This window comes from Electrophorus electricus, chromosome 10, assembly GCF_013358815.1.
Source record: "Electrophorus electricus isolate fEleEle1 chromosome 10, fEleEle1.pri, whole genome shotgun sequence".
Taxonomy (NCBI): Eukaryota; Metazoa; Chordata; class Actinopteri; order Gymnotiformes; family Gymnotidae; genus Electrophorus; species Electrophorus electricus.
Genome location: NC_049544.1, coordinates 19,879,666 through 19,904,983, shown reverse-complemented (window position 1 = coordinate 19,904,983; position 25,318 = coordinate 19,879,666). Strand labels below are relative to the sequence as shown.

General features: G+C 41.5%; 2 protein-coding genes across 5 annotated transcripts; both read right to left on the bottom strand.

Moving 5' to 3' along the window:
* Positions 1 to 6: 6 nt before the first annotated feature.
* On the bottom strand, positions 7 to 14,073 carry nlrc3 (NLR family, CARD domain containing 3). Of its 3 annotated transcripts, none has more exons than XM_027011694.2 (19): positions 13,752 to 14,068; positions 8,240 to 8,425; positions 7,882 to 8,142; positions 5,355 to 7,152; positions 4,949 to 5,035; positions 4,668 to 4,751; positions 3,948 to 4,031; positions 3,631 to 3,714; positions 3,429 to 3,512; positions 2,984 to 3,067; positions 2,795 to 2,878; positions 1,994 to 2,077; positions 1,747 to 1,830; positions 1,407 to 1,490; positions 1,229 to 1,312; positions 834 to 917; positions 644 to 727; positions 476 to 559; positions 7 to 175 (listed from the first exon to the last, which is right to left on the bottom strand). In XM_027011694.2, the coding sequence occupies exons 2-19, from the start codon at positions 8,331 to 8,333 to the stop codon at positions 85 to 87; spliced, it is 3,423 nt and encodes a 1,140-aa protein (XP_026867495.2). In that variant the 5' UTR covers positions 8,334 to 8,425; positions 13,752 to 14,068; the 3' UTR covers positions 7 to 84. The 3 variants fall into 3 exon arrangements, with proteins under 3 accessions (XP_026867495.2, XP_026867496.2, XP_035386925.1); XM_027011695.2 differs by having other exon boundaries at positions 8,240 to 8,346; XM_035531032.1 differs by lacking the exons at positions 7 to 175; positions 476 to 559; positions 644 to 727 and having other exon boundaries at positions 899 to 917; positions 1,186 to 1,312; positions 13,752 to 14,073.
* A 566-nt stretch (positions 14,074 to 14,639) lies between these two features.
* si:ch211-183d21.1 lies at positions 14,640 to 24,808 on the bottom strand. 2 transcript variants are annotated; one of them, XM_035531004.1, is made up of 13 exons: positions 24,590 to 24,808; positions 22,351 to 23,208; positions 21,893 to 22,073; positions 21,505 to 21,638; positions 21,162 to 21,412; positions 20,596 to 20,898; positions 18,532 to 18,790; positions 17,760 to 17,937; positions 17,348 to 17,496; positions 16,941 to 17,015; positions 16,676 to 16,840; positions 16,290 to 16,389; positions 14,640 to 16,191 (listed from the first exon to the last, which is right to left on the bottom strand). In XM_035531004.1, exons 2-13 carry the CDS (start codon positions 23,165 to 23,167, stop codon positions 16,131 to 16,133), a joined length of 2,673 nt encoding a protein of 890 aa, XP_035386897.1. In that variant the 5' UTR covers positions 23,168 to 23,208; positions 24,590 to 24,808; the 3' UTR covers positions 14,640 to 16,130. The 2 variants fall into 2 exon arrangements, with proteins under 2 accessions (XP_035386897.1, XP_035386898.1); XM_035531005.1 differs by having other exon boundaries at positions 16,296 to 16,389.
* Positions 24,809 to 25,318: the final 510 nt, after the last annotated feature.

Sequence of the window (25,318 nt, the reverse complement as noted above, 5' to 3'; positions counted from 1 at the left end):
AAATGGGATTGATGCTGAGATATAATTAATAAATAGTAATAGATGGACATAAATTTGCAAAGTGTAGGAGTGTATGTTAATCTGTCAGATATCCACAACGCATTCCATAGCATCAGCCCTTATGGCATCCGAAACGACCTTTGCTCCCGATTCACCGATTCCGTTCCCCTGAAGACTGAACCAGAGTACATGAATGCCCACATTTAGACATTTGCATGTGGATGAAACCTAGCTTCTGGGCTAAACTGTGCTGATTCATCAATGATGGTCCTTTTAACATGTCTCCCCCACTGTTGCACAGCAGCAATCAGCAGGAATTGACGACTAATTTTTAATCTCAAGGCACTCTCGAATGTCTTACCATACTTAAAGGAAAGCCTTAAACACTTCACTACACCAATAGGTGTTGATGCATATTGTCACCTCTCTCCAAAAAGAGTAGCCCATATTAATATCAGCATTATCAGGCACTTACTTGATGTAAGTGAGTTGATGATTTCCTCTTAATGCAGTGGCAATGAAGATGGCTCCGTCCATACCTAAAGTGTTCTCCTGGAGGCTGCACAGAGATACACATTCTCAAAAATGCTCATCCTGTGAAATGGATGAGGAATGAGTCCACAAAATACAGTACTGGACTCACTTTAAACTTCTCAAACTCCTATTGGTCTTCAGAGCAACGGAGAGCGCTTTGGCCCCACCCATGCCAATGGAATTGCCACGGAGACTGATCATGTAGAATAAAGGTGATTTAAATGATATGTGGGATCAACGTTTGCACAGCCTGATGGACATAAAAATGCTGACTAAGTGTATGAGATGGGGTGACTCACTCGAGTGTGTGGAGGGTTTGATTAACCCTAAGAGCATCAGCCAGTGCCACGGCCCCCAAGTTCCCTGCCGAAACTCCCTGCAGACTACACAAGGTAAAATATGTTCACGTTATATCGTAAAGGCCCATTTCTGTCCATTCTACTCAGTGCATCACTGTGGGACAGAACTTTTGGGTGCGAAACAATTCTCCAAGCATGTTCTATGTGATCATAACCTAAGTAATTAAAAAAGCAAATTCAATATCACCTAACATTTAAAAGCTATATGTGGAGCAAAAAGAAACAGGAAGTTTAAATTCAACATCTTGTTAACCAATGGTGTTTTCTGGCACACCACACGCTGCTGTGTTACCTGCTTTCTGTGTCTGTGTCTGGGTGTACGACTCTTAACTCACTAGAGCGCGACAAGCGAGGAGTTAACTTTCAGGGCGCCAGCCAGCGAGACAACACCATCATCACCAAGAGCATTTTCCTGTAGACTACAAACACACAGTTAACAGTATATTACAAATTACAGAATTGCATGTATATGATATGATGGATGGATGAGAGGTTTTTGCTGTAGAGACTCACTCCAGTAGCTGGATACTCGTGTTGCTGTGGAGAGACTGAGAGAGTGCCTTAGCAGCACCACCCTTCATAAAGTTCCACTGGAGACTAACACACACACACGCACACACAGTAATGAGAGAGAACAAGTCAGTAACTGTGACAGATCGGTGACACACGCAAGTGTGCTGGGCTATATTAAGATTCTCAACCCCACTGCTGCCTTGCTCATGCACTTTAGTGACTTATGTTCAGAAACTATTTAATGGGCTCAGAAACCTGTGCGCGCGCGCACGCACACACACACACACACACACACACACACAGACACAGACACAGACACGCACACACACGTGTAACTCACTGTAAGGATGTGAGAGCTCGATTCACTTTCACTGCCTCAGCAATGGCTGTCACTCCTTCATCATGGAGAAGATTAGCTGTAAGGCTTAAAACACACACACATTCTGTAATTTCTAGAGAATAGCCTTCCTATTCTACAGTGATGTCTAGAGAGAAGATCAATATCAGCAGAATGATCACTTAAGCCCTTTGAGAAAATATTCTAGAAAGACCTACACCACAGGGGAGAGGGGGGGATGGGTACTCACTCAAATTCTCTGAGTGTGTTGTTCTCCTGTAAAGCTTGGGCAATGGCCTTAGCACCTTCAACTCCTATGGAGTTCTCCCTGAGGCTACACACACACACAGATTTTTCTTTTATAGTACGGTGCTATAAAAGGAAAACACACTCTCATGGAGGCCAAATGCCTCCAAAATGCCACCTCAACATAATTTTCTACAGTACATTGCAGTTATTCCATGGAGATTCTGAGAGGAACCACAGAGAGTGGTGCTAAGATGCTGTGGGACCTCCAGATCCAGACAGATAAACAAGTAGTGGAGAACCAGCCAGATACCATGATAGTAGATAAGATGCAGAAAATGGTAGCACTGCTAATAGATGTTACTGTCTCGAATCATGGCGACAGCCAAAAGAATGAATATGAGAAGCTGCAAAAAATACCAGTGACTGAATGAATAAATGCAGAAGGTTAACATCAAGGTTGTCTCAGTGGTGAAAGGAACACCTGGGGCTGTGACCCCTAAGATACAGATAGTACTACATGGTATTAAAAAAAAGAAAAATCAGAATAAACAACTTATATAGGCTATAGTGTGTATAGTATTACACGTGAACAATAGCAGGAACCTGGCTTTCTTAAACCTAAATGGAATGGAACCTGAATGGAGTGGTACCAGATTACCTTAGAAAACTTCAGGACAGTCTCCCCAAAACATTTCAAGATGTTATTAGTGCCAAGAGAAGTCACATTAAATACTGACTTTGCCTGTACAAACACACACGCACACGCGAATGCGAACACACACACACACAAACACAAACTCACTTGAGGCTGGTCAGACCTCTATTGGAGCGCAGTGCCTGAGTAAGAGCCTTCATGCCTTTGTCACTGACAGAGTTACTCTGGAGACTGATGGAGAGATGTGAGAATGAACTGCAGTACTGAATTAACACATTTTTAATGTTTAATGTTTTTTTTTAATCTTGTCTCTCTCTGTGTAAGTGTGTGTATCACCTGAGAGTACAAAGTGTATGGTTCACCACAAGAGCTTGAGCCAGGAACAGTGCACCCTGGTTCCCCAGCTGATTACTGGACACACTGAGGTAATACACACCAATGTCACCTTACAGACTGAGAGGTACCTGGACACAAGCCCACTGATTCTACTGTTTTCACTGATAACCCCAATACAAAAAGATTTATTTACTTTTTGCATCAATGGAACAGAAACAATATTATGCCAATCTAGCATCCAGAAGTGTATTGTAAAAAAATTAACATATACTCTGTTAGCACAGTGCTATATATCTGAAAGTACATTTAAACAGTATTCTCTCCCCACCTCTACACATGCATGCACGCACACACACTCACGTATGCACACAAACACAGCCAGGTATGCAAACTAAGTTGCACACAAATGTGCAAGCACACGTCCCTGAGGTCTTCTTGGTCTTACTTGAGGTCTTGTAGAGTCTGATTTTGTTTCAGGGAGTCTGCAATTCTCTTCACTCCCTCTGGGCCTATACCATTCTTCTGAACACTGAAACATACACATACACACACTATTAAAAATGCAAATATCCAAAATTAAAAAATATATAAAACACAGACACACGATGGACACAGACACACACAAGCGCATAGACACATGCACTTACTTTAGTGTGGCGAGTTTCCGGTTTGACTGCAGAACGTCAGCTAGAGCACGAGCTCCCTCATCCTCTATGTGGTTACTTTGAAGACTGCATAATCACACACAAACACACACACACACACACACACACACACACACACACACACACACACACACACAGTCAGACAGACAGACATCTCTGGATGATGACTCATATATACATATGCATTTAAGGGCTTTGTTTTAGTGCTGTTGTGATAAAAAAAATAAACTTAAAAAAATTAGAAAAAATATTTATTTAAAGGAAAAACAAATTGTTGTTTCAGTTCAGCAGAAACTCACTTAAGTGATGTGATGACTTGGTTCATTTTCAGGGCTTCAGCCAATGTCTTTGCTCCTCTGGTGCCAATATTGTTCCCATGAAGACTATTAATGACAATCAATATATGTAAAAGCTATAGAGCTTTGTTGTCACTGGATAATAAGTAAACAGGTGATACCTGGATAATCCTACACTGGTTATGAACTTTCTTCTAATTATAAAGTGCCTAATACCCCTTAAAGGTTTTAAACTGTTCTCATATATAAGAATAAAACTTATTTTACTATAGGTTGTCAGAGATAATACAAAGATGATGTATTCTAGGTTATTTTTAGGTTAGGAGTACTTTGGTCCTGGAGAACACTAACACACCTGTCTCTAATATTCAGGGGCTACTGAAGGTCTTGAATAACTGGAACAAAAGTGCTAAACTAGGGTTGGAACTACACTCAGGATGGTGGATCTCCAGGACTGGAGTTGAGTAGCCTGAGTGCACTCTCTGTCTATAACACTGTTCTTTATTTCTCCAGCCCCAGAACACACCGACACACACAAACCTACACGCACACACACACACACACACACACGCGCACACACACACACACACACACACACACACACACACACACACACACACACACACACACACACACACACCTGCATACAATCATACACACACGCCTACATGTACACAAGCACACACACCCACAGACATATATAAATTCACTGTAGCGACTTACTCCAGTATGGTGAGTGTGCGATTGACTAGAAGGGATCGACTAAGGGGTTTGACACCCTTACTGCTTATTGAGCTATCTGCAAGACTAAAAAGAGAGAATGTTTTTGGGGGATGAGAAGAAGAGTAGTTATATATAGACAATGAGTGTGTGAGAAGAAAGGACAGAACCACAGAATTATCAGCAATTATCTGAACACCCCCCCCCCCCCCGGCCCCCGTGAGCCATAAACCCTAACCCAGCAATAAATGTGTGTGTGTGTGTGTGTGTGTGTGTGTATACACCTCAGACACTGAATACGGCAGTCTTTGGCACTAAGCAAACTCCCCAGAAGCTCCATTGCATCATCCTTAAATTCATTATTTTCCATCCTGAAACACACACACACACACACACACACACACACATGCTTAAACACACACAAACACAGAGCCACAAAGTTTGTAGAGTATCATTCTTAAAAAAACTAAAATATGTGGTGATGGTGTGAGTGCATGGTGTTCTCTTCAGGCCAGAGTGCTTGAGGCATTTTGCAGCATGGCCCAGGTGTAAAAACAAAGAGGAGTGAATGCTTGATTGCCCACCTCACTCCTTTCAGATCTGGCTTGCCAAATATTGAGGTGTACACAAAAATTGCTATTAGAATTTATGTGCTGTATATGCAGTAGTTCAAGGAGTGAAGTCATTTACCTTAGCTTACTGCAGTACAGAAGCTGGGGGAGGAGTCTCTTGAGAGAGGTGGCATCTAGGCAGTTTGAGAGTTGCGTCTCATTTGCACATGCATCCGACACCTGCAGGAGGTATGCCAGCACCGCGCACACTCCGGCCTTCAGCTTCCCACGCAGTCTACAGCCAATCAGGTCCTCCTCCACTGAACGTAGCCACTCCCCCTGCTGTACCTCCGCCAGGCAGGTGACTGTGGCTACACTGTGCATGCTCACCACCTCGCCCCCAGACCCCACTACTGCGTTCCGCAGCAGGGTCGTTACCACGGTTCGCTGGGTCACTTGCTCCTCACGGCCCACACCCAAGGCCCCACCAAGCAGCATGCCAGTGGCCGGCGAGAGCAGGCCGGAGAGGAAACGCATGAAGAGGTCGAGGCTGGCATTGGCCGCATTGTCTCTCTTCTGCAGAGCGGCACGGTAGTGGCTCTGGAAGCCAATTCTCGGCCATGATACGCTGCTCTCAGAGAACAGGTCGAACATGCCTCGGCGCGAAGCTGTATAGTAGAAGAGTGCGGCAAGAAACTCCTGCACAGAGGAGTGAACGAACCGCCAGCACACGTAGTCCGAGAACCAGCACCGCGTGCACCGGAGGACCCTGTGTCCCAGAGTTCCTGGTGCAGGTGGTAAGACATCGGCACCGTACGTTCGGAACTCAGGCTCACTGAATGTGCTGCGCTGACGTAATAGGCTGTAGAAGGCCAGGCGGCCAAGCGTGGCTATCTGCTTCCGGATGCTTTCGTTGGGCACATCAGTGGATGAGAGTTGTGGCCAACAGTAATGAGCATACACTTCAGTCAGAGTCCGTGGGAGAGGAATATCCTCCGAATCCACCCCCACAAGGCGGGACAGTGTTGTTGTGACAATGTGACAGATGCCAGGCACTGAACACAAAAGGAGTAAAGGCTTCTGGGAGCTAAGGTGAGCCCACACCTGCTCAGAGGTGTTCCTTGATGTGTGTGTGAGAGAATCAGACAGGGTGGATGGTCGCGAGGGTGTGTGAGAGTTCTCTTGCGAGTGCTTGAGAGTGTTTGCAAGATATTCCTGAATGTGTGTGCGGGAGAAAGGCGGTACTTCAGTTACACGGTCAACCAATCCTGCAGGTACCTTTGCACCGACTACAGGCCTCGACAAAAGCCATAGCGTTGCATGCGGCAACAAGTTGCCCCTGACAATGTTTGTGATAAGGTCTGATATGAGTAGCTCCCGGCGAGGGTCAGACGTCACCGGAGCCTCAGAGAAGTCCAAAGGGGAGCGTAATTCCTCCAGCCCATCAAAAATCAACAGCACTTTGCAAACACTGCTAGACAATATCAGGTCCGTATTTTCATGCGGAGCTTTTAACCGCAGTAGCTTCTCGACCGAAAGTCGCTCAAAGTTGCTTAACTCCCAGCATGCAAGAGGATACACCAAGTTCAACTCAGGGTATATCTTCCCCAAAGTCCATAGATGGACAAACTGGCCGACCAATCGACTCTTCCCACTACCGGACACGCCTACTGTTAGCGTGACACGAGGGGCTATGCTGACTCTAGTCAATGAAGCAAGCAGTCTGTCTAATGTCAGTGGACGACCACGCAAAGGTCCTGCCCCTCTGTTGACCAACACCTGAATGAGATCATGCTCTCTCTGCTGTAAGTCAGACACACCCTCAACTAGTAAGAGGGCAGGGTCAGTGGTATGATTGGCAGCTTGCTCGGTGAGACTTTTATTACCTTCTCTGACTACCTGGAGCAGGGCGTCTTTCTGATGTTGAACAACCGACTCTGAGAATAGTGGGAAACAGAAAGAAAGAGTAAAAGAATGAGACCTCAGATGTTTTTCACATCATCAGTTACAGTAACAAGCAGATTGATAAGCATCAGTGGTTCTATGTTGTGCTAGTTCAGTGTGGCACTCTCTGAGCCAGACACCAGGTCAGTTTGGGGATGCTTAGCTACACCTACCAAACCCGGCAATGAACCAATGAGCTGAACCTGCTACTCTGGTCCAGGAACAGAGTTGGCCACTGTTAGACTAGTCCTAATGGTACAAGTAATTCACAGGAGCACAACAACTCCAGCTATCCAGACTGGGAAGTTTGCAAATTACCCTAACAGAGAACTAAAGCATGTAATGTTTTTGTCTTACATACTATACTGCATGCATGTACATGAGCACATAAATAATGTAATCAAATCAAAATGTAATTAAAAATCATAAATGAAAAGCAACTCCATTAGAAATCAGTAGAGTTCATTTTAATTAATTTCAAGACCATTTTTTGTCAAACTCTGAGCTTGTACTGAATAGTTCTTACTTGATTTACATTTATGGAATTTAGAAGATGCTTTTATCTGATGTGACAATTGTAACCAAGTACAATTTGAGGGTTTAAGGGTTAAGGGCCTGGCTCAGTGGTAACTTGGCAATGGTGGAGCTTGAACTGGCAACCTTCTGATTACTTGATCAGTACTTTATAGAGTTGTAAAGTGACCCTTCATTTATGCACTCACCATACAGAACCACAAGGTTGTACACCTGAGGATGTGAGCATTGCAGGTATTCACGGAGAGCAGAGCCTTGTGGATCGCTGACGTACAGGAGGTCAACCAATGTGTGCACCTTATCCTCCAAGCATCCTGTGCCCTGAATAAGCCCCACCCCCTCGGCGCTCAGCTGGTGCTGCTTCTTCATGTGATTGACCACATCCACCAATAAGGGGCCAGAAATGCAGCGCTGCAGCATTTTCTGATGTTTACGCAACCAACCCACATCTAGCAAACACATACACCCAGACACAAAGCATATTAAGACATTTCAGTATCATAACTGCAGTAACTGGACTGACATAGTGACACCATGCAAATTTACCTTCCATCTTGTTGCGCGTTACTGATTTTGGAGAAGAGGACTTCAGATCCATGTAGCAATCCTCTTGCCAGGGTATTTGCAAGTTCCTCTCCATTACAGATGTTCTACTGTTAGGGCCACAGCGCTGTGTGAGTGTATGCTCCTGTTCAGTTATTTATTAAGGTACAGTCCCATGGATCCATGGCACTGTTTCAAATAGAGGAGTTAATGTGGTGTCAGTAATGTTGCTTGATAAACATGCTAATGGCATGTTATTAACAATAATTGTCTATGTATTATATTCCCATGAACAGGTGCATATTATACAATGAACACTCTGGTTATAGAGACTAAAGCGATTTATCAAAGGGGATAAAATATTCATTAAAAATGGACCTTCAAGCAGCATTTGTTCCAAACATCCAAATTTCCCACGACAGTCTACAGACACATCCAGGTAACTAACCAATTAACATACACACACACACACACACACACACACACACACACACACACACACACATGACATATGACAAAACAAGGCAGAAATTTTTAGATTTGGCTTGATGAGGACTAGACAAACAAATAATTATTGTTCATGATGATTAAACCTTATGCTTGAGATGTGCAGATACTCCCAAACACATCCAGGTAAATGTAAAGAACTTTTGAAATAATAGAATAGAAAAAGAAATCCAGGCAAACATTCCTAATGAACAACCTGAGGGCCACAGTGATCTGGAATCAACCCTGAGATAATGAAGGAACCTCGAGAGGAGCAAAGAATCCAATCTTCTCTGGGCACCAGACAATGAAATTACAACAAAGTTATAAGCAAGGCTGCAGCTTGATGGTCTCTTAAAGAAGCTTTTCCCCCTGAGATTTCAGTAACATAAAAAGTCATATGAAACTGGTGAGGCATATGATATTCTTTGTCCTAGAGAAACTTATCCATGCTTTCATTTCTAGCAGTATTGAGTATTGTAATAATCTCATAACAGGACACTAAAAAAAGGCAACCAACTATCGTAAATCTTTCACTGGCTCCCAGTAAATTCCAGAGTTGATTTTAATGTATTATTACTGGTCTAAAAACTTAATGGTGTACGACCAATGTATAGATTTGATTTGCTGCAGTGTTATGAACCATGCAGAACTCTCAGATCATTAGGAACTAATCAGTTAGTCCTGCCCAAGTTAAAGACTAAGCATGCAGATGTAGGGTAATCCATTATGCTGTTTTTAAATGGAACTAGTTGTCAGAGAATACTAGAAGAGTCCCACCACTAGATGCTTTTAAATCTGAACTAAAAACATTATCTGACCAGGCCTTTAGCTGTGTTTACATGCTGTTCTTTTAAGTCTTGTTGCAGTACACATTATTTTTTCAGCACTACATTGCTACATTGTCTTTTATCTTTTACCTCTGCAGTTCACATATAAGATTGAAAAACATTTTATTTTTATTTTTTTTTAGGATTTGAACATTTCTAATAATTAAATAATTATTACAGATACATGTGAAATTTCTTCTGGTTAAATTATTCAATTGTTTAAGTAAATTTAATTCAATTGGATTTAAATTGGTTTTTCATTTAAATTAAAATGTTTTAATTCCATTTAAATCTTTTATGGCAAGCACTTTGAAGAACCATGAAAACATATCACATTTGGCCCCTCGACCCCAACACTACAGCTGTTTAGGCCCTGTCAGTCATGTATGTGACAGTTTTATCTGTGCTATGTTTTTTGTTACATAAAATATACTGACAGTTTTTTTGTGATCTGTACTATATGGTCAAAAGTAAATAATAAATACTTATTTAATTATTATTATTATTCAATAATAATCTTCACTGCGAGTTATACTGTGTATGACTATGTATGTGACAAATAAACCAAACTTGAAACTCTTTTTCGTTTGACTAATTTATGGGTGTGCTCAATATGTGCTTATGTAACCACACTTCAACGTGTGACTCAGCTCAGAAGTCGATTTTTTTTTTTTTTTGTTTGGTTGTTCTTTTTTTTTTTTTGAAGATGTCTTCAATACTTGCATTAGTAATGAACTATTTGTAAGCTGAAAACTGGTCCCATTCAACGTGAGATTTGCAAATTTGTCTGGGTTTACTTCAAAGGCAGGGCATGTGGTTATTAGTACTTTAACATAACACTTCTTATAAACCTCTTCAGTCAAGTGCAATTCTTACATAAGTAAAACAATTAACAGCATAATTTTAAAAAGGTGTTTGCTAATAAATACAGGCAAATCATTTAGAGCTTTAAACGTTGCTCTATATGCCATAGATGTTTGGTTCTTGAGCAGTCAGCTCAGGTGGGCCACCACACCTTAAACATGAATCCTTTCTTTGTTAAAACATGCAAAATAAAGCCACTTATCCTTTGTCTCACATATGCACCCCCCCTCCCCCCACACACACAGACATAAGGCAGGAAGAAAATGAGCACCGTCTATGAGCTAGACAGACTCGACTTTGCAAACCTCACAACCCACATGCATAAACAAACATGCCATTGCTATGGATACGGCACGATATATTTAATGCATGCCTGTACCTTCATGGCAATATAAAAGATAATTAGATGTTGAAACTTTTTTTTCCATTTTATGTCATAAGCATATTCCCCTTTTCAACAGGTCATCAATTTACAAGTATAATTAAATATTTTAGCCCAAGATATCAAGCAGGTCTCAATTAGGGCATATAAAATTTGAAGTCTCAAGTCATCACAAAGGTGAGAAGTTGTTTATATGATTACAAAAAAATATAATAATACTCCATACACTTAAATGCTTCACTTTTAAAATTTATCTGTAAAATGTTTGAAGCATTTTTTCACTTTATCAGCAATGTTGCCACAATGATCATTTTCCTCACTGAGAATTAGCTACAATTAAAAACAAAGAAAAAAAATATTCAAAGTCTTGTGAAGTCACAAACCACAAGTCAGTTTGTCAGTTCATCAAGCAAGGGAAATTCGTGCTGAGTTTCAAGTTGTTCTATTTTGCCCCAAATCATGAATGTTTTGATTTGAGTTGACTCCAGTTTTGAGCTTTCGCCTGAGCTTTTGAGTTCACTCAAGTCCCAAGGCCACATTCAGCTTCTTTTACTTCAGACTGCATCTAGATTTCATGTCCTTTGGGTATACAGAGCATCTTTATCAGGTCATTTTGTTTATGTGGGATCCTTCCGTACTGTTGATCTGCAGTACCCTCAAAAGTGGGCTCCATTTCTTCTATAACATACTTGTTTCTACTAACATGGATTCAGAATGCATTCAGACCCCTTTACTTGTTGTACACTTTGTGTTCTGGATTTGATTTGGAATGGTTATAACTGCTATTTTTACCCATCAATCTTCACTTAATCACATAATCATCATAATGACAAAGTGAAAATTTGTTTATTTAGAGTTATAATCAAAATAATCAAAAACCTAAAACTGAAATTGCTTATTCCCATAAGTATTCAGACCCTTTGTTGTGGATGTCAAGTCTGCAAGCATCGACACCCACGCTCATCAGCCTTGCCAGAATGCTAACCTCCTGCAGTGGCCTTCCTCTATTTACCCAGCTATATAGACTCTACTTTCCCGCTTCTTCATTGCTAAGTATTGTTTGCCTAGTGTCTGCATACTGAGTGTTTTTCTCCATCTTCCTGTTTCCTATGGTTTTCCTGACGTTTTGCTCTTAGATTTCCCCCTTATGATTTTTTGATCATGGTTTTGTACTGTAAGGCTATACAACAATATCTAAAGGTTTGAGTGTTCCCGAGACCACAGTGACCTCAATCAGTTTGACATGCAAGAAGCCTGGAACATCTTTAAACCTTTCTAGAGTTGGCCAGCAGACAAGAAGAGCATCTGGACAAGAAGAGCCTTTTTGGGGAGGTAAGAAAGAACTCAATGTTCATTACAAAAGAGCTCCAAAAGACCTGTGGAGAATCTGATGGATTCTCACACTGACAATGGCGCAAAGCATACAGTCAAAACAACACTGCCGTGGCTTTGGGGAAAGTCTCGGAATGTCGGAATGCCCAGCCAAAGCCCAGACATAAACCCCATTGAAAATCTCTATAGAGACCCAAACATCACAAATGCTTGTCATGCAATCAACTTCGTTTGAGAGGATCTATCATGAAGAATCGGATAAACTGTCCTAATCCAGTTGCACAGAGCTTGTTGTGATGTATGACTTGCAACTGTAATTGCTGCCAAAGGGACTTCTACAAAGTAAAGGGTCTGAATACTTTTGTAAATAAGAGATTTCAGTTTTTATTTCTAAATTTTCTTTATAAAAATGTTTTCAATTTGTCATTATGGGTGATTAAGCATAGTTTAATGTGCAAAAATAGTTATTATACTCAAAATACACAACGTAAAGTGTAAAACAGTGGGCCTGAATACTTCCAAAATCCTCTATATTTGATATACTCTCGGATGCTCTTATTGGCTAAACCAGGTAAGTACTGTAAGCAGTGGAATTAAAGGCGACAGAGCAGGCACATTTTTCTTTCCAGTCCACAAATACATTACTCGTCAATTACTTGTACTACTGGGTAAAAAAAAAGTAAACCATTAAATGCCTATTATTGAAGTGAATTTTTCATTCTGATGATGGACATGTGATTCTACGAAGCTGATAGGATTAGCTGCTCTTTGTAATGTCATTGAGATGTCACCGAGAGGACTGATCATTGGTCATTGGCATACAAAACTAACATCCAATGACCTTTGTTCATTGTGGAAAAATTGGAAAGATAAAAACCCCATGGAAAAGCTACACTAGGGTGTTTTTTGAATGTGTTTCAAAGAGCACAGGGAGTTAAATGGAAAAAAGAGCAAAATATGTCCTCATTTCACAAGGTAGTCAGTCAATGTCGAGGTGCAGGCAAACATTACTGTTAAAGGAAATTAAATTAAATGGTTCGTTACAATAACTTCCACAGGAGAGATGAATCTGTTGCACAGCTAAAGATGATGTTTAGACCAAGTGTTTTCTGAGATGGGTGAGATGAAATTAGTAAAGCACTAGGTTAGAGTAGAGTACACATATGAACATGTAAATCAGCACATGTAAAGCACATGTTAAAGAACATGTAAAGGCTAGTATTATCTTGATACAGGTTTATAGCCTGTTTTAGAACAGGCTATAATCATTTAATCAAATCTTCACTGTTCCACATGGATGTTAAATGCTGCACATTAGACGATAGACAGCAATATTTAAGAAACTCTTTGAACATTTTTTGAGCTCTTTTGAGCTGTTGGAAGACATTAGAGAGTGATATCAAAGAAGCTGTTTGGTCATTTTTATATGAACATTTGACACTCTAGAAAGCTCAATCAAAGAAGTATCTCAAAACATTTTTGTGGACCCTGCAAAGAATGCATTAGGGTGCTAGATTAGATCCTAAGTGTCCTACTGATAGGTCAGGTATCCAAAATCACAAAGAAACCCCAGCATGCGTGTAATTACAAAACACACTCTGAACAGGTTGTGAATTCATACCTTGACACATGCTCCCCATTTAAATATGAGCTCAGGGCCCCTGTTCTTTACAATGCAGCTTTCCAAGCAAGACACAGCAGTTATGTAGGTCATCTTCATCTGTCTTTGTTCCTCAGGGTCTCCATCATTCTTCTGCTTTCTCCCTCTCTCTGTCCTCTCAACACACTCTCTCTTCCTGAACACAGTTTCACTCTCATTCACTCCTTCCAACACTTTGTCTGCACTGCTCAAAACATACAATGGCTCTCCCGCTATCTCCACTGAACACAGAATCACTCTCTTCAATGTCTTTTTCTTGTTTCTTTCTATTTTTTTTCCTTCCTGTTACACCTCCTGCTCTTCCTGTGACACAGGCCACAGATTTAACTTTTTCAAAAGCAGCAGCACCTCTGCCTTAAAACATACACTTACACACATAGCCTTCCAATAGTATAGTAACAGGCCTGTTTATGTATCACCACACATACAAATGCTCTTCCCTGCACATGCTTGCAGATGCAGTTTCTCTGCAAGCACATACATATAAACACACACACACACACACACATACACAGGTCATGGTGATGTAATCACGCATCTCAAATTTACATGGGCACAAAACCAACTGCAATCATGTGACCTATTATTTGAACTAAATACCCACATGGGCCCCTACAAGAACTTTAAAACCAACAAGGTGACACTTGGAGTGAAACAAAGCAGATGATTGTCCATTCCACAGCAGGAAGTGCTGACATAAGACCAGGAAGTAGAGCGGTGATAATGACGAGAGCGAACAAAAATGAAAGACAGTCGCTGAGAGGGAGGTAGCGAGAGACAAGAGGTAAGAGATTGAGGGGAAGGAGAGAGAGAGAGAAAACATAGAAAAAAAAGACAGTGACACTGAAGTGGAGGATGTAAAAGTTTCTTTACTTCAGAACAAGCTGCTTGTGGAAAATATGGAAAAACACAGAAACACTAGTTTTAAATGAAAACTTTCAGTATTATCTTAGAAGCAAGGTACTAGAACAAAATGCTGATTTTACACTTCCACTGACCACAAGAAGGTATGGGAAAGCATTTAACCACTCAGACTGATGGTGCCTGGAGGATTTACACATCAACCCTCACATTAATCTATAGGGTTGGGGGGTTATATGCTATAAATCACTGGTTTGGTTAAAAAAAAAAAAAATGTTCTTTTTAACATAAAACTGTATATCTAAACGCATGCAAAACCTAAAAACAGGCCATTCTTCTTTGGAAAGAACGCTCCCAACAGCCAAAGCTCACCATCAAATATACCTCCAACCACCCCACCCCCCACCTTCAGTAAGGGTATATGCAGCATCTTGGAGTTATGTACCCCTGGAACAAATGCAGTACCAAAATGAGGAAGTGACTCATCCTGCCAAGAGGCACTTAACAGTCTCTGTAGGATTTTTGCCATCATCGCAATGACATGCAACTCATCAGTGGAACTTTATATCAAAAGAAAGGGAACAGTGCCAGTGCCCTGCATCTGGAGTAGTGGCTTCCTAAAATGGCATCAAAATACTGCAACATCCCTAAATCAGAGTCCAACAGATAAGAATCAGTTTTTGGTAGCTGTTTGAAAAATCATTGAAATTGAAAAATCTCTGAAATTCTAAGCTCTAAGTAGTGGACTCACACTGGGATTTGGTAAGTTCAGTTGAAACATTAAAGAAATGTAGTCGTCCCCTCACTCAGAGTGCACCAATTTATATGTACTTAGTGTCTTGAAACATCTAAAATAGCACTGATTTGGTCATGTTGAGAATGTGTTACAAAGACACATAAGAACATCTGACAAACAAACAATAAAAAACGCTTATTTAAGATCCAGTCCAAATCAGCTTTGTACATGTAAACATAAAGGTTCAATAAGGAGAATTTTCTACTGAATGCCTTCAAGATGTTAATGGCAATTGTATTTTTTAAACAGGTCATTTTTTTGGCAATTTACTTAATACATGACTGAACATATTTTCATTTTGGACAAGGCAATTACTTCAAAAAGGTAGTTACTTCAAAAAATCTTCAGGCTACTGGTGAAAGAAGCTCTACCACAGAGTGACAATATAGCTCCAATCCATCAATGCACACATGGTTCACCACTTTGTTCTTAAAAGAGTCTAATAATACTAAAAAAATATTGCCTAATGAAATTGTTGTGAGCTGCTTGTGAAAAATTGTTTCTCATGGTAGATACTCAAAACTTCAGTTCACAACTGGCAACATTCTATCTGAATTGTTGATAAATTGATAAATCGTTCAGCATTATCATGAAAACAATGTACAATAGATGTACAGACACCACCAGACAAATGACTGACACACACACACACACACACACACACACACACACACACACACACACTAGAGTTCCATGGGTGATTCATTTTCATTCAGCTCCATAGAATAGTAGTCTTGAGGATGTCTGTGAACAGACACACAAACACAGAGAAACAGAGGCAATATAATTCAGAAAAGAAAAAAAAAAATACTGTTAAATAAATGTAAAACTTTATTATTTACCCATACTTTTTCTTGTACAGGTAGAAGAAAATGGATCCTCCAAGTATAGCCAGCAAGACCACTGCCAGTACAAGCCCCACCTGCAGCCCCAGTGATGAATCTGATTGGACAGAAAATCTGTCAATCATTGTTTTTTGACCATTGCAATTCCTGTGGAAAATGTTTATTTTAAATTCTCTATTCATATATCAATTCCATTAATGCTGCTGTTCTGACAGTGTTTTTCCTACACAAAAATGGAATATGTATGGAGTCTGTATAAGTGGCTGTGTGTGTGTGTAAGAGAAGAAAGGAAAATGAGAGAACTATGTGAGAGAGCGTATGCGTGTGTGTATGTGTGAGTGAGTGAGAGAGAAAGAGATTTTCGCGCATGCATGTGCTCCTACCTTTGTTAAGAAGTAGCTCCTTAGAAGTGGAGCAGGAGTGCATATGTGTGCTGTGTGCAGCTGTGCTCTGTAATGCCTGGGCCACAATCGCCCTCTGCTGGTTAGACACTGCAAGTACTTGACCTTGCACGTACAGCCTCCCTGATAAGCACGTTAAATTCACACCTAACCCGCAAAAATGCAGACATACACATACACATCAGTGCGCATGATTACTAATGTTTTGTCCATTTTATCCTTATATCATTTTTTTTTTGTGCGTCACCTTTGAAATGAGAAATGGAGACTCCACAGTTACAAGACAGCTCCAACAAATCAGCAAATTTTTCCAATGAACAATCTGAGAGAGCAAGACAGAGAGAGACAGAGACAGACAGTCAGACAGAGTTTACACAGACCTGAGAGGAAAAACAGCTGTTTTGCTGTATTTGGTGGAAATGTCCTCAGTCTCCACACAGAGAGCTGCGAAATCTAACCTGACATCCATGCAGACCTCCCAGTGAGGAGGATACAAGGCTGACCTCAAATCGCAAGCAACACAAACTCAACACAAAAGTAAAGTTGACTGCCATTTCATATCTAAACAAGAGTGAAATAAACAACTTGAATTCATTTACATTAAAGTACAGTAAAAGATGGAAGCCATAAGCTAAATATTACTATTCATCTTACTAAAATGCATATTGCGTTCCGGCTGCAGGCATAGGTCTACATAGCTGGAGAAGGAGGGGCTTGGGCAGAGGTTTTGGAGGCGGGGTGTAGTGTGGGAGGTGGCCCAGATGGCAGATCCTTTCATAGCACATCGAGAAAAGGAATCAAATCTGGGGATACACACACACACATACACACACACACACACACATACACACATACACACACACATACATACACACACACATACATACACACACACATACATACACACACACATACATACACACACACATACATACACACACACATACATACACACACACATACACACACACACACACACACACACAGAAATGAGTCACACAGGTACATACTAAAATGACCTGCCTTAAACAAGTTCACACAAGCATACAGATACACTGGCACACACCTGGCCACTGGGTGTATGTGCTGTTGCATGGTGCCATGGAAAATAGGGTGTAGGCTCTGGGCTTCAGAGAACACAAGAACATCTTGAATTTCTGAGTTCCTGCCACACACACCTGCTCCCAGCGGTTCAAAACACAACAAAACAGCTCCCAGAGCATCCACTGCTGGCAAACTCTGATCTACATTAAGAGAGAGAGAAAGAGAAACACAGAGAGAGAAGAAAGTGTGAAGGAACAGAGAATTTTAGCTTAAAATCAGACCTTTTTTCCATCAAGAGAAAGTCAATATGGCAGAAGAATGGTTTGGCAATAGTAAACACTTCTCCAAAACATGAAAACCAAAAAAAAGAGATCAGGAAAACAGATTTTTAGAAGTTTTAAAACAATTTAACTACTCTTACTGCCATTTAATATGGACACATATCTATCTCTGAACTAAACAGCTTAAGTACATGCATGAATAAACATACACATATATGAAAACAGATTTGCCTTTGTGAAAATTTCAGAACATGCAAGTTGTACATATAATATATGTATATTACACATATGTAACTACATAGGCCTATATGAAATAAGCATTTTCCCACGGCTAACCTAAACCTAACCTTAAATATAAAAAAATGAAAAAGTAGGTCACCGCCCTTTTTCTCTGATTTTCCTACATAGTCAGGACATCTCTAACCTGAAAATTCACATAAACAAATGTGCATGTGTGAGGCACACATGCACAGCAATGATTCAGATTTTAAAAGCAGATTTTAAAACAGTCACCGGCTCTGGACTGGTTCCCCAGTAAGTAGAATCCATCAGCTCCTATTGCCCCCGTCAGCTGGACAGCATTTGTCACACCGCCACTCCCGAACAGCATCACAATCAATCCTTGCAAAGCAGCCAAAGGTGGACCAATCAGCTCTACAAAGACACCCTGTTGGGAAGTCTCAGCTCCAGAGACCCCGCCCACCTCATTAATGACAAGTCCTTCAGCAGGGCGGGGACAGTCATTTTTCATCATTGGCGTGGGAGATGCGACCTAAACAAACATCACATGTGATTGATGGCTTTGATGTCAACCTGACCATTGACATATGCGTAAAACATTTAAAAAATATTTTAAAAAGAAAATAAATTGTACATTCAGGCTCCAAGACATATATTTTAGTCTCGAATTCCAAAGTTTAGATACAAGACACGAGACTTCAAAGAGAAGTTAAGGCAAGATTTTTTTTTTAATTTGGGAGTGAAGCAATTGCTGTATTTTAGCACTGAGCAAAGTGGAGGTAGGACAGAAAGCCTGAGTTAAATCCACAAGGATCACTGTTAAAAAGTTAATGAGTTGAAGACTTGCAGGTTGGGAATGATTTCTGCTGAGCCTCAAGCTTCAGTTCGCTTAACTACCCCACTGTAACATCTAACAATGTAACCCACCAAAACTACTCCACTGACCACATTGTACTCCTTTTCTTATGTCATGCTTTGCTATGTTACTTTTCCTTTGTCTCATCTACAGGAAACTGTTTGCTGAATGCCAACCTCATTGACATTCAGCCCTATAAAGCCCTAGAAAGATTTCCATTATACTCTTCACTTGTGTATTTGAATAATGCCAGTAAGAAAATTGAAGGGACTTCCCCACAGTCTCTTCTTTTTATACTGCATTAGGCTCCAAAGACCCTTTCTTCAGTACGCATGCTTTTTTGGAAACTAATTCTTTATTTTCTGGAAGTCGCTAGTAAAACGCATGACTGTATGCCACAAAGGTTGACTGTTCGTGGCAAATTACAACATGCAAAAGTGCAAGGCCATGCCAGGGGTGGAAGGGTTGGAGACCGACAGGAAACGGCTTGGCACAAGTAACACCTCTTAACGTCTGGCCACTCAAACGGCCCGTTTGGGTAAAAATACATGGTGGACTTTTTCCCCCAGGGTTTTACTCTGCCTAATGCACTCTCATCAACCTCCCCGAGAGACATGCTCATTTGCTTGCATTAGCGCAAAGATCCTGCGATGACCAGCGTGTGTGCAGATGTTAAAAGTGGCACCTGTTGGGCAAATCATTCTGGGAAGGACCCAATGCCTGCTGGATATCCAGCGTCTGTCTTTTGTGCATGCCCCATGCATTAACTGCTTTGTGTGTGCACAGAACGTAACAGGTTGATTAGAAGAAAAAAAGTCCTATTTTAACATAAATCTGCTCAAAGTACTTCTAAAAGTTCTTTTTTTTTTTAAGGTTTTTTGTAGTGTTTCAGTTGCACTCACTATAACAGCCACAGCTTTACTAATCCCAGGTTGTCCTTCCAAAATTATGTGATTATCTGGAATACAGATAATCACACCCCTTTAAAACCCTTTAGATGAGCTCCCAGAAGGTGAGAAAAAAGTTTTTATTAAACAAATCATATAGAAATAGAGAGAAAAATCACTAGGTTCCATTTGTCTACTACCAATTATTTAGAGACAATCTATTTTAAAGCTATTTTAAAGCTTTTAAAGCTATTTTAAAGTATTTTAAAGACAATGTATTTTAAAGCTTAGTGCTGTCAATGATTAGTCCATTCATATATTTGATATCAGACTGAAATCAGATGAAAGTTTGATATACATCACCTCCCTTTTGTATTTCAGAATGGACTCCAAGCTAATGTCTGCTTCTTTTAAGTACTCTAGAACTTTATGAAGACAATTACATTAGCGCTCTTTGCTATGACCAAACAGTGAATGAATGTGTGAAGACATGACACAAATCTAAAAGAAATATATTTATCATCAGAACGTTTGTGGTGCTTTCAGGAAATGACATCATCCAATTACACTGATATAATCAAGAAATGACCTTACCCTGAAGGAGTTATGATCGAACCTCTTAGGTCCACATCGACTGAGGCTTTCATCACCCGGGAACGCAGCAGAGTCCTCCAGAAGGGGGAGCTGTCCTGGTGTCAGGTTCTTGATCAGCTCTGCAGAATCTTTGTCTGAGCCGCGGGCGCGATACACCACTGCATCCAGCAGGCCGTTTCGTGGAACATCAGTGCCCTCGCTGGAGGGTGGAGTCAATGAGCGATATATTGCTATGGCATCAGGGCCGTTCTGAATGGTATTGGCTGGTAGGGCGATGTGTGGTTTGACTTTATGACTGCCAATCTTTGAAAATTGACAGAAGAGGACAAAACAGTGACATGAAAGCCTATCGAAATGCAGGAAAACATGGTAAAAAGCAATTCTTTAATTACTAAGTGAAAAAACCCCAAATACATTTACATATAATTTTACTTCAATATGTGTGAATATGACATTCTGGGTCAAATAAACCACAACTGTGCAAAAATTACAAAATATGACTGATTAAAAAAATAATGAATTTTGGCTACTTTGTTTGAGAAACATGCTACCCAAGAACAACTCACCAGGAAGTAGCCGTGTTGGTCCGTGTAGTATCCGTGCAGCTCGAGTTCGCGATACACTTTCCCATTGTTCCCATTGAACAGCAGTAGCCAGATGTCATTGAGTGAGGTGCGTATGCCTGACGGATGCCACAACTCTACGAACTCTTGATCCTCTGCCGAGCCTGGTGTGTCCGCATTCACCTCGCTGAGCAAGAAGTCGCCAGCGATTTCGAACCACAGCAAGTCCGGTGTTTCTGTGGTGTTAACGCCAGCTAAAGCAATAATTGGTGATGTGAGTGTCTTTCTACTGCATTCAGGCAGACAGGTCAAAAAACCAAAGGTCACAGGTTATAAGCTGCCATACCGATGTCGTAAGGGCAGGTATTATGCCATGTGCATCGACTGGACTCTCCTGGACGCTGCAGCTGGAATGTTCCAGGATCTCTCGTCCAATGAGCAACCCCACAGCGAGTGACATAGGCATCATCCTCATAATGCCTAATGGCGCATAAAAGTGAGTCATTAACGAGCATTAATGCATTGAGTAGTATGATGACCCTGGAGTACTGCCACAAGACTATACTTATCAATACTTAATGACACTTTATGCTCAAAGTCAAAGCAACTACACTTTGCGTCTTTAACAAAAGCACTACTCATTATGGGGTATCATAAGCTACACAGAAACAGGCTGAGCTGTCGGTAAACCAGCTACACTGATTACTGAACTGACTGCAATTGCTGATCAGAACCTGCTGTCGACCCTGAAGGGCTTCCTCCCTGGTATGAGGGATTCTGTGAGATTTGCACTGGGCACGCCTGTGCGCCCGCTCCAAACAAATGCGTCGATTGGCTGCACCTCACTCAGAGGACCACCTTGAGGGAAGTCAGTCACTTGCTGCTCAAATATAGCCAAAGCCCAGCCATCCAAGTCTGCAGAGTCCAAAATGAAAAGGTTTAAAACAAAAAGAACTGGCCCTAAGCTGATTCATGGTCAAATATTTTGTCTGCATGGTGCATTTATATAGAAATCCCAGTGTGTATAAATAAGCCTATAGATGGTTACATAGCCTAGAACCTATTATAAATTAGAGAGAGAGAGAGAGAGAGAGAGAGAGAGAGAGAGAGAGAGAGAGAGAGAGAGAGAGAGAGAGAGAGAGAGAGAGAGAGAGAGACACACACAGAGACAGAGAGACACAGAGACAGAGACCTGACAGAGCTGTGGCACTGATGTTTACAGAGATGATCCCACGTTTGTTGGCCTGGAATTCCATGCTGGTTCTGACTGTGTCTGTCTGTGTATCATACACAACCAAAGTCATCGTCTCCATTTTCCTAAAAACACGAACCTCCACCATGCCAGTTGGTCTCGCCCCAGCCACAAGTATCCTTTCAATCCACAGGGAGCTGGGCCATGGGGACAGGCACTCATTGGCCTTTCCGGGTGTGGGGATGCCAGTTTGGAAGGTGTAGAGGCTGCCAGAGAGCCAGCACCTCTCGATGGACTCGTCATTGATCAGGGCTTGGTCATCTTCTAAGTACGGAATTGCGCCAGGTGTGAGAACCCTGGCCAGGTCATCTGCACTGCCGATGGCCTTGCGAGAGGTGTAGACGATGGCGTCCAGTAGGCCCACAGCTGAGAGACCAGCTCCTTCGGTCACTGTGTTCCAGGCGGGGCCGTACAAAGCAATGGCGTCGGGCCCATTCTGCACCGAGTTGGGCGGGAGCGGCACAGCTGGCGGTGGCTGGAGCTCAGCGGACCCCACCACGAAGAATCCGCGCTCATCCGTGCGGTACCCGCTCAGGTGCACCACGCGGTACGCTGTGTTGCCGTTGCCGTTGTAGAAGACAAGCGCGTAGCCATCCAACGGGACAGAGCCACCGTGCAGCCAGTAAAGCTCCACGAACTCTCTAGTGTCCAGGCTGGGGTTGTCAGAGTTCACCTCACTGATGATGAGGCACGCACGCACTGTGGCCAGCGCGCACGCCAGCCGCACGCACAGTAGGCCTGTCTGCTGTGAAAGCATGGCCGCTCACACCAAGAGCCTCCACAACACACTCGAACAGCCTGTGGGGAACACAGAGAAACAGGCTGTGGAGATATCAGCACAGAAGTCATCCTTTTCTCGAACCAGGAAGAGCTAAATTTCATGTAAAATTATTAACATTAGCCAAACTCATTTTACATGGAACAGACAAGACCACCTGATCAAAACCAATCCTGAGGGTATGACAGCCGCTGTAAAATCTGTATTGTGTGAACACATCAAAGATGTGTTTCCACCAGATCTAATCATCATCAGATGACATAAATGAGATGCCTCTCCATAATTTGTCATTTTGAAGGACTGTATTCATAACATGCCAGTGTTTTAAAACCTTCAACGTTCAAAGTGCCTGTTTTTATTGTCCAAATCAATACTAAAACCTCATGCAAAGATATGAACCAACAACAAAGATTGGGCCCTAAAGCTTTGCTTACATTTCGGTTTCTGGCTAGAGCTACTGACTCCATATGGCACCTAAGAGGGAGAATATAAAGTTTATGAATGAGCAAGGTCACAGACACAAAGAGCTAGAAACATTAGGACCATAACACATGTGCGCAATGTTGTAGTTGACACTAACGGAAAAGGTATGAATACATAGTAGAAACGTCGTGCAAGAGGAGGCTACAGGGGTGAGCGAGAGAGAGAGTGTTAGACAGAGACAAAGGTATACTGATATAGAGAAAGAGAAGATTTATGTGCAATAAGGTATTATGACCAAATTCAGTTACTCTGAGCACCACTGCCCCAGAACATCATCACACTAGCGCCTACATTTTGAAATAGGAATTTGGGGGAATGCATCTCTTTAAATTTACAGACGCAAAGAATTTAACATATGCAAATCGAGATATAACAAATAATTACCATCAAGGGAGTTTTTGTTTTGTTAAAAGTGACTTTGATAATGGTATTTTAGTTGCACTTTGTAAATTCGTGATCTATCATAAATTTCATACAAACCAAAACAGCTATACAAACATCAAATCGTGTCTGTAAAACTGGCGCAAAAAACAACAACAAAAAAAACCATGATACATGTTACTTTTATGCACAACGTGATCGCCCGGGCGTTTTAAGGCAGCCCTCCTTGGCGAACCTGACAAACAAGTTATGAGCCGTCGAGTTTGTATAATTCCAGCACACGATGCGACCAAGAACAAACCAGTTACAGCCCCACGGAGAGACCACAACACTGCTCTTCCAGCGCCAGACAAGACCTAACGGGAAACGATCAGATTGCATAAACTATTATCTTCGGGAAACCCGTGTTCCGAAAGAATGAGGAGCAACAGTTCGTATAAGTTCGTAACTGTTAGTCGCTGGAATAATTTAACTGCGGTAAGACTGAAATTCAGTCTCGTCCAAGGCTCTGCTCTTCGTCATTTACTCGGGACTTACCGTAATACGACGCGCTTTCGTCCCAGAAAAAAAAAAAAACGTTTCGTAAAGTTTAGCTGTTAATTTTTCTGTCGTCACCCTCTCTCCTTTGGCCTGATATCTTACTGTCTGGCAGAGCTTTTGTAACAACCCCTCTCCCCGTCATTCTCCTCCTCCCGTGCGTGGGCGGTAAAGCGCTAAGGTTCTTCAGTCATCCTCTCCGCCTGCGTACTTTCTACTTCTGCGATACCCTCTGGGTACTGTCCGAAATCCTTTAAAGGTACACCGACTAGACAGGGTGGACCCTCCCACTTTATTACTTTTTATTACAAGACTGAAGTATTGAACAAGGCCTGAAAACGCTGGGAGTGGGACGGTGCTTACTTTCGCAGAAGTTTTGTCGGAAAGTATCGTAAATAATATAATCCACATTTCTGCACTTTCCTTCGGGAATAACTAAAAAACGGAACATATGTAATAGAATATAGGCCTAACTGAGAGCATGGAATATATCGAACGTGTGTAATGTCACCCCTCTTGACTCCACCCGGTTGCTCAAATCTCACCAGCTCATAAACCTGTTGCTGATTCATTTATTTATAAACTTTAGCACTGAGACTGACATTTTTCACGCACATCTGTGCGGAGATTTTGAAATCCGGAAAGTGACTGAGACACGACTGTCTCTCTCACATTATGTAACAAGGCACAAGACACACACAAAAAAAAAAAAAAAAAAAAAAACCAGCC

Bases quoted from the DNA above. Each gene is read 5' to 3' on its own strand.
- nlrc3 (XM_027011694.2), bottom strand. From the start codon at position 8,333: ATGGAGAGGAACTTGCAAATACCCTGGCAAGAGGATTGCTACATGGAT. The intron at 3,715-3,947 runs GTGAGTTTCTGC...GTGATTATGCAG, and splicing joins CAAGTCATCACATCACTTAA to TCTTCAAAGTAACCACATAG. The intron at 1,491-1,746 runs GTGAGTTACACG...TGTGTGTGTTAG, and splicing joins CGAGCTCTCACATCCTTACA to TCTCCAGTGGAACTTTATGA.
- si:ch211-183d21.1 (XM_035531004.1), bottom strand. From the start codon at position 23,167: ATGCTTTCACAGCAGACAGGCCTACTGTGCGTGCGGCTGGCGTGCGCG. The intron at 20,899-21,161 runs GTGAGTTGTTCT...CAATTTTCAAAG, and splicing joins ACCAACACGGCTACTTCCTG to ATTGGCAGTCATAAAGTCAA. The intron at 17,497-17,759 runs GTGTGTGCCAGT...GTGTATCCCCAG, and splicing joins CACATACACCCAGTGGCCAG to ATTTGATTCCTTTTCTCGAT.